This window comes from Perognathus longimembris, chromosome 20 (assembly GCF_023159225.1).
Source record: "Perognathus longimembris pacificus isolate PPM17 chromosome 20, ASM2315922v1, whole genome shotgun sequence".
NCBI classification, from domain to species: Eukaryota; Metazoa; Chordata; class Mammalia; order Rodentia; family Heteromyidae; genus Perognathus; species Perognathus longimembris.
In genome coordinates, this window is record NC_063180.1 from 30,448,117 (window position 1) to 30,461,430 (window position 13,314).

The 13,314-nt window shown below is 45.6% G+C and overlaps 1 protein-coding gene across 4 annotated transcripts in view; it reads left to right on the forward strand.

Moving 5' to 3' along the window:
• Positions 1 to 13,314, forward strand: part of Cpeb1 (cytoplasmic polyadenylation element binding protein 1) — a 56,644-nt gene that overhangs the window by 21,462 nt on the left and 21,868 nt on the right. For 3 of the 4 annotated variants that reach the window (XM_048369471.1, XM_048369472.1, XM_048369470.1), the window contains one exon: positions 8,782 to 8,970. In XM_048369471.1, the coding sequence (XP_048225428.1) occupies positions 8,817 to 8,970 (154 nt within the window). In that variant the 5' untranslated portion in view covers positions 8,782 to 8,816. Of the gene's footprint in view, positions 1 to 8,778; positions 8,971 to 13,314 lie in introns of all 4 variants that reach the window. The other variant, XM_048369473.1, reaches the window with a different exon arrangement.

Consider the following 13,314-nt stretch of genomic DNA (forward strand, 5'->3'; position numbering starts at 1 on the left):
TTAATGCTGGCTAGGAATAGTAATTACCTTGAGTTCACACCTGTGTGGCTCTGCGTCCTTAAGTATAATGGTTGTGTGTATCAAGTCCAGATTAAGAAATGTTGTGTTCTTTGATTTCCTTCCTGAGGAGTGCAAAAATCCAAACTAGCCTACGAATGATGGGACTCATGATGCAGATCAACTGAATCTTTTTTATACCACATATCTGCACAAAGTATAACTGAAATGACATTTTGATCTGATAAGAGCCCAAAGAAAGATCAGATTTGTTTAATAAAAGCATTATTTTTGGAAATTGTGTGTGTGTGTGCGCGCGCGCATGTGCGCGCGCGCATTCTGTGGGAAGGGAAGGAAATCTGCAAAATAAGATCTTGGGCTGAGTAGGCTCCTTATGGCAGAATCTTTGTCATTGCATTGTATTCATCCTCATTTCATTTTGTTGAACTCCTGATGTCAAATTTGAAATCTCCCTTTAATATGGATCTTTCTTTACGGTAGCTAAGAATATTTTAAATTTAGTTGGAGGCTGTTAAATCTTAGTCCCCTTAACTCTAGTTATACAACTTTACTGATATATTTGTTTATGGAAATGCATCTTGCCATACAGTTTTCCTCCCTGTCTCCACTGTCACCAGTGCCAGGGCAGGGGAGTTGACCTGGAGAGTGTCACTCTGCATGTGGTCATCAATTTGGTTTTTCATAATGAATCTGAGCCAAAGGATCTGAATCACAGAACATGCTTATATGTAAATGACCAAACTCATAAGAACTCACTTCAGGGCTAGGACTATGGCCTAGTGGTAAAGTGGTCGCCTCATATACATGAAGCCCTGGGTTCAATTCCTATTACCACATATACAGAAAAAGCCAGAAGTGGCGCTGTGGCTCAAGAGGTAGAGTGCTAGCCTTGAGCAAAAAAAAAAAAAAGCCAGGGTTTTTTGTTCTAAGTGGGAACATAGGGTGGATACTTGGTTGTCATTTAACCCCTTTGTTTTGATTTTCCCTGTACAAAAGCCACTTCCTATTTTATATATAACAAACCTCTAAACACCTATCTAGCAATTCCAGTTCTAGGTGGACACCCAAAGGACTTGAAACTGTTTATACTTTAGTGCTCAGAAAAGCACTGCTCACAGTAGCTGAAGGATAAACCAAGTGTCTGTCAGCACAAGTTAATAAACAAAAAGTTATATATTGACATGGTGGAATATTATCAATCTTGAAAGGAAATTTTGATACATGCTACAATGTAGATAAACCTTGAAAATATTATACTAAGTAAATAAGCTAGACACAAAGGAAAGGTATTATGTGGTTCTACTTCCTATGACTTCCCTAAAATAGTCACATTCCACAGAGACAGAGTAAAACAATGGTCTGCAGGAGGCTAGGAACAGCGTGTCACTGGTCAGGCCTTCAGCTTGGGATAAAGTTCTGGAAGTGTACAGTGATAATGATGACTCAAAAATGTGATTGTGTTAAGTGCCTTTGAACGGTACATTTAAAACCAAAGTGGCAAATGTGTATTTTACTCTTAATAAAAATTCACTATGACATATTGCTTGCACCGTTAACTCTATAATAGAAAAGAAAATGAAACCCTAGCCTCTCTTGGCATGTGGGAGGCCTTGGATATGACCACTAGTGCCACATTTAAAAGTGTAAATGGGTCTGTAACAGTGGAAAATTACTCTGACCTCAGCCTTGCACTCTCTGGGCAGGTACTCTCCCATTTGAGCCAAGGCTTCTGGTCCTTTTCGCTTTTAGTTTGTCAGATGCTAACTTTACTCTATCTGGCTTGGAACTGATATCTACCTCCTAGCTTCTGCATTCCTTTTCTCATGGACTTATATGTCTAGAGCACTTCTGCAGTATTATGCTACTATACTGTAATACTTAATGCTTAGGAGATGATCACATGCATACTTAGCTGCAAGAAGAAGGTACATGAATAGAAATTTTAAATGATTTCCTGTGACTGAAAGGCTGTATGTGTTGTGGACTGTTTTGACGATTGATGTAGGCAATCTAAATGTTACACGTTTTGATAAAAATGGCTTGTGATGATTGGAAGTGTGTCTTAGATACATGAAGCCTTTCAAAACTAACTCGTGTAATTTTGAGTGACGGGCCTATTGCTGGAGTGACTCAGGGCTTTCAACACTTTACATTTCTGCTTTTTGTTTTTATAGGTCCTGTACTCAGAGTAAATGTGTCCACATAAGAAAAGCAGATGGGCAATGAGGCAATGTCAGTCAGTTCTCTGAACTGTCTGAGTTCTGTGCAGAGTATCAGTCATCTGTCATTGTTTTTTGTTTCTCCTTGCTGACATTCTCATTCACTCTTCCTTCATATTTGTTGAAAAGAAGGAACTGAGGACCATCAAATTTGCAAAAAGGTTACCTAGTTGTATCAATGTGGAATTACTCAGCGTCTTGGATGTATACTAAAATACTTGATCAAGATTTTGGGGAGGACCATGTTTGTTTCTCTTAGAGATGCCTTGGATACCTTGTTTGACTCTGTACACCTAAAGGATTGAGAAATACGTAAATGCTATGAGTTTAAAAATATCTTGCCAACAAAATATTTTAAATGGCTTTTACTTTATCACTTGCATTATGTTTTGTCAAAATCTTGGGCCTATAACAATCTACAGAGAATGTCTTCTATTAAAAACCTGACTTGAGGGCTGGGGATATGGCCTAGTGGCAAGAGTGCTTTCCTTGAATACATGAAGCCCTGGGTTCTATTCCCCAGCACCACATATATAGAAAATGGCCAGAAGTGGCGCTGTGGCTCAAGTAGCAGAGTGCTAGCCTTGAGCAAAAGGAAGCCAGGGACAGTGCTCAGGCCTTGAGTCCAAGCCCCAGGAATGGCCAAAACAAAAACCTGACTTGACAGTTCTTACTGTCAAACCAGTTAGTTCACACAAACTTTTTGCAGAACACGTTTGATTTCATTTTTCCTCAACATTTTATTATGACTATTTCAAGCATTATAGAAAAAACTGAAAGAATTATCCTAAAGTGAAAACTTCCTGGGTGTTGGTGGCTCATGTCTGTAATCCTAGTTACTCAGGAGGCCGAGATCTGAGGATCATAATTCAAAGCCTGCTTTGCAGGAAAGTTCATGAGACTCTTGTCTCCAATTAACCATCAGAAAACCAGAAGTGGAGCTGTGGCTTAAAGTGGTAGTGTGCTAGTAGCCTTGAGTCAAAGAGCTTGGGGACAGTGACCAGAGTTCAATGAAGCCCAGGACTGATAAAAAATAAAAAGGGTAAAAACTCATGATTCCTATCACCTAGATTTGACAGAGATTTTTGTCACAATTGCTTTTATCATGTAGCCACTTATTTATCTCTTACCATTCATCAGTACATCTTATTTTTATGATTTAAAAGTTACAGGCCTGGAGCTGGGAATATGGCCTAGTGGCAGGAGTGCTTGCCTTCTATACATGAAGCCCTGGGTTCGATTCCCCAGCACCACATATATAGAAAACGGCCAGAAGTGGCGCTGTGGCTCAAGTGGCAGAGTGCTAGCCTTGAGCAAAAAGAAGCCAGGGACAGTGCTCAGGTCCTGAGTCCAAGCCCCAGGGCTGACCAAAAAACAAACAAACAAACCCCCCCACCAAAAAAAAAGTTACAGTCCTGTGTATAGTTCAGTTCTAAGTATTGTCACATACATACATAAAACTAGTGTTAAACATTCATTTACGACTTTATGCTAAGATTTATATAGAATGAAACACAATTTTAAGTGTACTGTTAGATACATTTTGAGAAATGTACACATTCAACTCCGTGCAAAACTTGAGCCAGACATGGTGGTACATTCGTGTAATCCTAGGCCCATGGCAGATAGATAGGAGGATTGAGGCTCAAGGCTAGCTTACATGAAGTTAGTGAGAGGCCCTATCAGAAACACAAACTAAAAGATCAACAATTAGGGGCATGGCTTACATGGTAGAACACTTACTTGCCTCGCAAGTAGGAAGTTTTTAATACAAGCCCAGTACCACACACAAAGAAAATATTGACCACAGGCTGGAATTATAACTGTAGTAGAGCATTTGACTGTAATGCACAAGTCCTGATCTCTGTATGTAAACACATAGACTCATATTTGTGTGTATATACACGTATGTATGTGTGTGCATGTATACATATGTACACACTGACACTAGAAATTCAAGTGGTCATAGACATACTCTTACATCTTTTAGTCATAACTGAGGCTTGGCTGTGTCTCATGTATTCGATATTCTTTGTTGACAAGCACTGCTGCAGTGTGCGTAGAATCGATCTTGTTTGATTAGCACTTGCCTGGATTCACCAAGCTTTGGCAGTTACCATCACCAACCATTCTTGTGTGGATATTTTTTATAGGAGTAGAATTACTAGGTCTTAGGATGGTGTATATTGTGTAAAAAAAATTATCAGGTGGGCTGAGACGGCTTAGTGGTAGAGTGCTTGCCTAGCATGCATGGAGCCCTGGGTTCGATTTCTCAGTTCCACATAAACAGAAAGAAAAAAAAATTATCAGGGTTGGGAATGTGGCTTGGATGTAGAGTGCTCACCTCGTATATATGAATCCCTGGGTTTGATTCCTCAGTACCACATAAACAGAAAAGGCTGGAAGTGGTACTGTGGCTCAAGTGGTAGAGTGCTAGCCTTGAGCAAAAAGAAGCCAGAAACAGTGCTTAGGCCCCAAGTTCAAGCCCCAGGACTGGGGGAAAAAATAGCAGGCTTTTTTCCAAAGTGATTGTACCATTGTATGGAGATGAATAGAAGTTCTGATTGGCAGCACCAAATATTGAAGACTCTGGAATAGTCCTTTTGGTCTTACCTGTTAGGCAGGTGTGTTGTCTCAAAGTTTAGATTTCAGGAGCAGGGGTACATTCCCACAGTCCTACCAATTTGGAGATTGAGGTATGATGATTATGAATTTGAGGTTAATCTGGGCTGCACAGGGAAGTCCTGCCTCCAGAACAAAACAAAAACTTCTGAGCACCAACAAAATCAGAATTTTGTCAGGTTTCCAGGTGATGGTGTGCACATGCAAGCGCAGAACCGGGCTTTGCACAGAGAGACCTATTGGGTCTGTCAGTGTCAGTGTCATTCTTTCCTCCTTTTGTCTTTTTGTGCTGGTTCTGGGACTTGAACTTGGGGCCTAGGTGCTGTCCTAAAGCTTTTGTGCTCAGGCCAGTGCTCTACCACTTCGAGCCACAGCTCTACTTCTGGCTTTTTGGTAGTTAATTGGAGATAAAGGTCTCCTGAACTTTTCTGCCTGAGCTGGCTTTGAACTGTGATCTTCAGATCTCAGCCCTCCTGAGTGGCTGGGATTATAGGAGTGAGTACTGGCACCTGGATGGACTGTGTATTCTGATTTTCCTCAAAGTTTTCCCGACTCACACTCATTTAAGATGCCTGGTTTGATTTTTCACAATTAGCATATTTTTGAAAACAGTATCCAATCTTTTTAGAAATATATTTTCTGAAATGATACTGTCAGCTTGCTAGAATTTTAAGAAAACCCAAAAATCATTGATTTCAGTAGTTTCAGCTGACTGAAGTCCGTTATTTCAGAGCTTGTTTGGAGGTTCTAGCAGGGAAGCGCAGCTACTCATATACCCTTGCCTGAAGACTGGTCCTCCTCTATCGGGGATGGTGTCCTCTTCGACAAAGCGCGTGAAGTCTGTTATTTGAAAGAAACTAATGTGAACTCATTGTCTTTGTCACTCTTGGAGACTATATTTGGGAATGGAATAAAGATTTGACAAAAGCACTTAAGTGTGGTTGTGATACAAGCCACAGTAATGTATTTGTTAAAAGTCTAGAAAGGGGCTGGGGTTGTGGCTTAGTAGTAGAGTGCTTGCCTAGCATTCATGAAGCCCTGGGTTTGATTCCTCAGTACCACATAAACAGAAAAGGCCAGAAGTGGCACTGTGGCTCAAGTGGTAGAGTGCTAACCTTGAGCAAAAGAAGCTCAGGGACAGTGCCCAGGCCCTGAGTTCAAGCCCCAGGACTGGGGGTGGGGGTGGGGAATGTCTAGAAAGAAGCCAGGTGCCAACTACTCAGGTGGCTGAGATCTGAGCATCCTGGTTCAAAACAAGCCCAGGAAAGTCTATGAGACTCTTATCTCCAATTAACCACCAAAAAAGTCAGAAATGGAGCTGTGGCTTAGGTGGTAGAACACTATCCTTGAGCAGGAAAGCTGAGGGACAGCAAGCACCCAGACTTTAATTTCAAGCCCTAGGACCAGTGTGCATACACACACAAGTCTAGAAAGAATAAGGCAAGAAAAGACAGATTTTATTTTTTATTACTATGATGTTTTACATTAGCTGGAGGATAGTAGCTTCCTTAGCAGTCTAAGCTAACATATTAGCTGTTTTAGTCTCATTCCTTAACCAATGTTGTCCTTCAAACACAATCCAATTCCATAGGTCACAAGTGGGGCCTGAGATTTAGTATTTGATGCTTATGGTTTACTGTGCTGCCTTTTTTTTTTTTTTTTTGCCAATCTTGGAGCTTGGGCTCAGAGCCTGGGTGCTGTCCCTGAGCCTCGTTGTGCTCAAGGCTAGTGTTCTACCATTTGAGCCACAGCTCTACTTGCAGCTTTTTCAGAATAGTTAATTGGAGATAAGAGTCTCACATACTTTCGTGCCCAGGCTGGCTTCCAACCATGATCCTCAGATCTCAGCCTCCTGAATAGCTAGGACCACAGGCGTGAGCCACTGACACCTGCCAGCCCGCTGTCTTTTAGTAGTAGCCATAGCAGCTAATGGTTAGATTTTCTCTACTTGTAGTATGAGGGTGCTGTGACTTTAGAGGAGGAAGGAGAATAGCTCTTTCAAGACATAAGATGTCTGAGATTAGTGTAGAGAAGGAATATATACATATATGTAAAAACAAGTAATATATAGTTATATAATCATAGTAGCTGAGAATATTCTTTCCTGTTTAATGGAGAATAGACACTTAAATATGCATGCTTTTAAGGGAGGCATAATGTGTGGGGATTAACTGTGAATTTTATCTTTTGCATGAAGAAGCAGGAGGCAGTGGCGTGAGAGAGGGTGGTCCAGTGTGACAGGTTCCTGCACAGACCGTGCAGTAGTGAAGTGAACACAGCTTAGATAAACACAGACAGGGAGCAGGCTGAGTATCTGCAGCCAGACGGGAATATTGTGAATGGATGACACAGCAGGAAAGCTACAAAAATAAATCCTCTGAGGGGACACGTCCTTTGTATGGACTGACTGTTTCCCCTTGTGCTCTGTGCCTAAGCACGTTCAGGTATACTGCAGGAGCCTCTGCTCAGCAGTTCCCATGGCTAGCAGCAACATCCCCCTCTGTTCTGCCTGGCTCAGATCCTCCCCAGGTGGGCCAGCACTTAGGTCTTCTTGCTTGTCCTTGCAACAGGGAAGAGCAGACAGATGGAGTGTGCATGACCTTCCTGCCACGGCTCAGGACCATTGCCCTACCTACCTGCCCTAACCCCTATAAAGAGGAAGCCCAGGGAGCAGGGGTTGGATTGGGAAAGGACTGGTGCAGGTACTGGTGAGGAAATAACAGGCTGTGAAAGTTGAACTTCTTAGACTTTGCTGCTGGAGCCATGCATGGTCACAAAATAGGTTCTTGGTTCTCAGGAACTGCTTGGGAAGGCCTGGCAACTTAGGGTACCAGGCACACCACTGGGCACTCTAACCCTGCAGGCTCCTGAAAGGGCAAAAGCAGGGAGCCTGTGTGGAGGGTGTGGGTAGAGCTTTCCTGTGGAGGCTGTCAGGTATTGCTTTGTGAGCACAGTCATCATCAGTCAGTAAGGCAGTGGCAGGAGCGGGGAGCTGGGCTCCTGGGTTTGCTCACAACTAATGCTCATCCTTTTGGTGTGTGGGACCTGGGATGGAGGGGTATCCTAGGGGGAGCAGCCTCCTTCCTTGTGTGGCATGGGGTTTGTGGACCCCGCCCCAGGTGTGTGAGTATTTGCTTCAAATATGCTGGCTACTTTCCTCAGTGGTGAGCCTGGAGCACCAGCTGCTGTCCCCAGGGCTCCAGTGTGCAGGTTTTCTGAAGATGACCCCTTCCTCAGTGGGAGGCACTGCTGTGTCAGGGCCCACTTGGAGCTGGCAGGCTGGTGATGCTTTGCATTGGGCTGCAAAGCCAGGGTTTGTGCCAGCCGCTGGAAAGCATCCAGGACTAGAGTGTTTGGGGGTTTGGGGGTGGGGGACATGGGGAAGGGAAGGGCGGGGCAGGGCAGGGCAGAGCCACGTTAGCAGGATCCTTAGCCATGGCTTTAGCCTTGCCACTGTCAGCAGAGAGGACTTTCGTGGCACCTGAGGGCCACTTGGCCACCATTGCTGGAGGGCGCTGCCTTGCAACCCTGACTTAGCAGCGCGGCATCCGGACTCCTCCCGGGAGGCAAGTCTCCTCCCCGCATCCCCTCCTGCTCCTCCCCCGTTCAGTGAGGGAGGACGCAGCTCCTTGCTCCTCAGCGGCGGCGGCGGCGGTGGCTGATGTCACTGGCAGCGGGCAGCATCAGCAGCCTGGTCACATGCTGCCCCTCTGTAATGCAGACGGGATAGGGGTGTGTGTGGGGAGGGGGCTGGACGGCAAGGCTTCTGCTCGAACACCCCCAAAAGTGCAGAGGTAGCGGCTGCAGCATCCATCCAGCTTCTGGACCCAGGGAAACTATTATTAGTGGTATTTACTGTGGGTAATACCCAGGAAGACAGCGCTTAACTCTGGGGTTTCTGCTATCCTCCTGTCCAAAGCAGACTTCCAGGACTCCGAAGAAGCAGTTACCAGCAAGATGCTTTTCCCCACCTCCACGCAAGAGCCTTCCCACGGCCTCTCAGATGCAAATGACTTGTGCCTTGGCCTGCAGTCCCTCAGTGTGACGGGCTGGGACCGGCCCTGGAGCACCCAGGACTCAGACTCCTCTGCCCAGAGCAGTACACACCCGGGTGAGTGCCAGAGAATGAGGTGGCTGGGGGAGGGGCGCATGGGGTGATGAGCAACAGTTGTGCTATTCCCCGTTGAAACACGCACACACACACACATACACATGCACACACACGTAGCTGCTTTGCAAGAGATGGAAATGCTAGCTGTAAATGTGGCAAGACAGATGGCTTCTCGGAAAGGAAGGCATGGCTTTTCTACTTACCCTGATAAATTCCCTGGAGTTGTTAGTCTACACCTGGGCCAGCCCTGAGCAGGGTCCCCAAGGTTACAGCCTTACACAGAAAGGATCCAGTGAACCCCTGGTGCCCAGGCCCATCTTGGAGATGATGAAGCAAAACACTTTTAGGTGGGGGAGGGGACTTATAGGCTGACTACTGGATGACCAGATTCTGTTTCTCAGTGGCTTTTAAAACTATGGACTTATATGTGAAAGGCAGTGGTCTCAGCAATGGCCTAGGAAGAATTTTCACCTCTGGTGAGGCTAGATAATTAATGCTGGGACACAGAGATTGCCTTAACTAGGTGAAGAAATGAGCCCCAGAAAGGGGTAGGCACTGTGAACAGGGTGGGGTAACTCCTGGCTTCAGAGGCTTTTTAAAGATTCCTTTGTGTCATGGACACCCAGACATGGAGTCAAGCCTCTTCCTGTCTTCTTTCTCCTGTCCTCCCGTCTCCTCCTTTATCTTATTGGTATGATTTGATGGGGTCAGGTTGAAAGGACTTGACAAATCTTGAGCTGCTTCCACCTAGGTCTTCCCATTACCTGTGTGTCTTCCTCTAAAAGAAGGATTGGCCAGATAAAGACTTAAGAGTATTCAGAAGAAATGTGAACTTAAATGCTGTAGTTATATTGTGTATACTTAAAATATGCATATTTTTCTCTATGTAAATTACTCCATAATAAAGTATTGGCAGCAGATTCTATAAGAAGGCAGAGAGGTCGGGGGTGGGTGCAGCCATTTGCTCTTGGTGCTGGCAGTGGGGTGTGCCTGCGGTCCTTTCTTGCCTCCCTGGTTCAGGAGCCAGCTGTCATGGCAGCAAGGTACTGCCATGGTGATGCTCTGGCCTCTGCCCTGTTTGGCACGGATATTTTTTTTTAGAATTCTTTGCAGAACTGGGACTCTTGTGTCTGTTAGGCATTTTAATACCTTTTTTTGTTTTTAGAGTAAAGTCCATTTGGGGTAGGGGAATTTGATTTATTTGTGGGTCAGGGACAAACTTTGCTTTAACCCAGGTTTGGGAGGGCAGTCTCTTGAGTACTGGCCACAGCTGACTTGGGCTTTTCTGGGAAGGTTGCTAACTGTCCTGTTTTCTTAGGCCAGGAAGTGTTACATGACTGTTTGGTGTCCTCTGTCTGGACCTTGGATGGAGAGGCCATAGTCGTGCATTTGAGGCCAGCCTTATCCCATCCTCACTCAAATGGGATTCATAGGAGATGGACCTGTGTTTGTGGGTTGCCTGTGTTTGACCGAGCACTTGTATTAGCCTTCAGGATGGGTGTGGCCCTTCTTTGGCACTGGCTTCTCTTAGCTATAAGGGTTCTTCTAAAAATCTAGCTTTGGGGCTCATAGAAATTTAGAGGTGTCCAGCATCAGATTGAGAGAGCTTGGCCTCAAAGTTACTGGGAATTAGGTGATAAAAAATAACTTGTCTGGGAAGAGGACTGCATACCTGTAACCCAGACCTTAGAAGCTGAGGTAAGAGTATCACTTGTGGAGACTGCCAGGAGCTTGTGGCCAGTCTGGGTATCACAGCGTGACCCAAGCTAAAAAGAAAAAAGGCTAGATGGTGTCGCTATCTATCTCTGAGGGTGGGGGTGATTTTTCTTCACTTTTCATTTCAAATACTTTAGTGAAATTTTACATGATTTTGTGGCCCAGGGAAGAGTGCATTCTGAGCCTCAGATTTCATAAGGACCAGAGAAATACCCGAGTACAACGATGAGGCTAGAGCAGGGTAAGTGTGGGTATTTCTTCTCAATGAGTGTGAAGGTCTCCTCCATCCTCAGTCGGTGGCAGCTGAGAGCACTGGGCCTTCTTGGAAAGCCCACCTCCTCAAGTAGGAGGCAGCCCTCCCACCAGCCAGCTGCAGCACCAGATCCCGCACCCTCGCCGGCAGTACACGCACATGCAGCATCTTACACTGCCTTCCCTTCTGAACACCAACGTGACTCAGTTTCTTCAGAGAGGGGGAGATAATGCAGTTTCAGGAAGATAGTTCAGGACCCTTTGCCCAGGCTTCAGGCTTATTCCCTGGACTCTTTGAATGATAGTGCCTCAGGCCGTATGGCTTTACATCTGCCCTTTTCTACCATTCTAATAAACTATCAGACAGGGTGCAGAGCAGTGAGGCAAACGGAAAGCTGGAAAACGGGGCTCATGACCAAAACTCTTGGCTAAATTCACTCATAGACATTAAGCTCTGGCTATGTAGCAGGTGCTGTGCTGGGCCCTGGGGTTGTGTCAGTGAGTAGAGTCCAAGATGATCAGAGAAACACAAATGAAGAAGCAAGCATTCCAGATGCAGCCCAGTGACTGCTGTGAAGGGCTTCCATTTTCTCCCCTAATGATACTTTTAGATTGGAACTGCCAGAGCCAGCGTGCCCCCACCTGGCAGATGTGTTCAGACCCATGAATGTGCTTGGAGAACCTTGTGGAGATGTGCCTGGAAGACCAATTGGGTTTGGCACTTGGTAGGGTCTCTCCCCTTGCTAGGCAGGAAGCCTTTCAACCATGGTGAGTGGTAAGTGCGTTTTCTTGGAGACCCTAATGGCACCTCTCCACAGGGCTGCCTTTGCCTTTTTTTTTTTTAATTTGTCAGTCATGAGGCTTGAGCTCAGTGCCCTGGGCACTGTCTCTGAGCTCTTTTGCTCAAGGTTAGTGCTCTACTACTTTGAGCCACAGTGCCACTTTAGTTTTCTATTGGTTAATTGGGGATAAGAGTCTCACCGCCTTTTCTTCCCAGGCTGGCTTTGAACCATGATCCCCAGCCTTCTTAGTAGCTAGGATGACAGGCATAAGCCAGCAGTGCCTGGCTACCTCTGTCCTTCTTGCAGTATCTTAAGTCCTATGATGGAACAGCAGAGCTGCCCTCAGCTTCGTGGGGTGGGATGAGTGACTAATGAGCACTGATTATCGACTACCTTTATGTTGAACACATCACATGATTACAATGCTTGCATAGATGCAGGAATAGGCTCACAGAGTTTGTAAAGTACCAAAAGTGATACTACTGGCCAACCCGGGATTCCATCCTTGTCTCTTTGGTTCTAAAAGCCTCATGCCTCCTTTTAAACTTGTTTCCTATGACCCTGATGTGCTGAGCCAGAGGACTGGTGGTCTCTGGTGCAGGTACTGTGCAGCAGGACAGGCACATACAGTATAGTGCACATAGCAAGGCCTGATGGCCCTTGCGAGGCCCCCACCATGGGACGCCCAAGGGAAAGTGTGGGCTCCCTCTTGACCCCTGCGCTGTGCTGCCGCCTGGATGTGTCTCACTCCTTCCCTGACCCCTGAGATGTGCCTCGGCCTGGATGCGTCTCTTTCCTTTCCTCTGCGACTCTTGTGGGTTCAGCATTACTCAGCAGGTCAACAGGGTGATTTTGAGACTATGAGAGGGGCCCAGAAACAAGAACTCTTAATGAGTAGTTTGTACAGAAGGAAGCTGAGGGACAAACCAGATGCTCAGTCTAAGGTGCCAAGGACACCCCACTCCCTTCATTCAGGTTTCTTGTGGGGATTAACTTCTTCATCCTCTTTGGTTTCTGCCTTGCTAACCAGTGAATGGAAGGTTCTCTGTGAATGATTTCTGCAGGGAAACATTTTAGGTGTGCCCTTCTAGCCTCTCCCAAGCCCTTTTGTTTTGTTTTTTTGCCAGTCCTGGGGCTTGGATCCCAGGGCCTGAGCACTGTCCCTGGCTTCTTTTTGCTCAAGGCTAGCCTAACTCTTAACACTTGAGTGTTGGCACCACTTCTGGCTTTTTCTGTTTATGTGGTGCTGAGGAATTGAACCTAGGGCTTCATGCATGCATGGCAAGCACTCTACCACTAAGCCACCATCCCAGCCTCTCCCAAACCCTTTTGGAAGCCACATTCAAAACACTTAGGCCTCTTCCATGTAGAACAGTGACTTCTGAGGCCCGCCAGTTCTCTTAACATTCTCCACTGCTGCCGTTCTAGCGTATAGCACAGTGTCTAGCTAAGTGATCAGTGCTGTTGATCCTGGGTGTGTTTTTTGTTGTTTTTTTATTGGTGGTGGTGGTTTGTGAGTCTTTTGCGTTTTTGGTGGTAGGTGGATGGTTTGATTTCTGTGATGCTAGATAAGAAACGCAGGATGTCACAAATT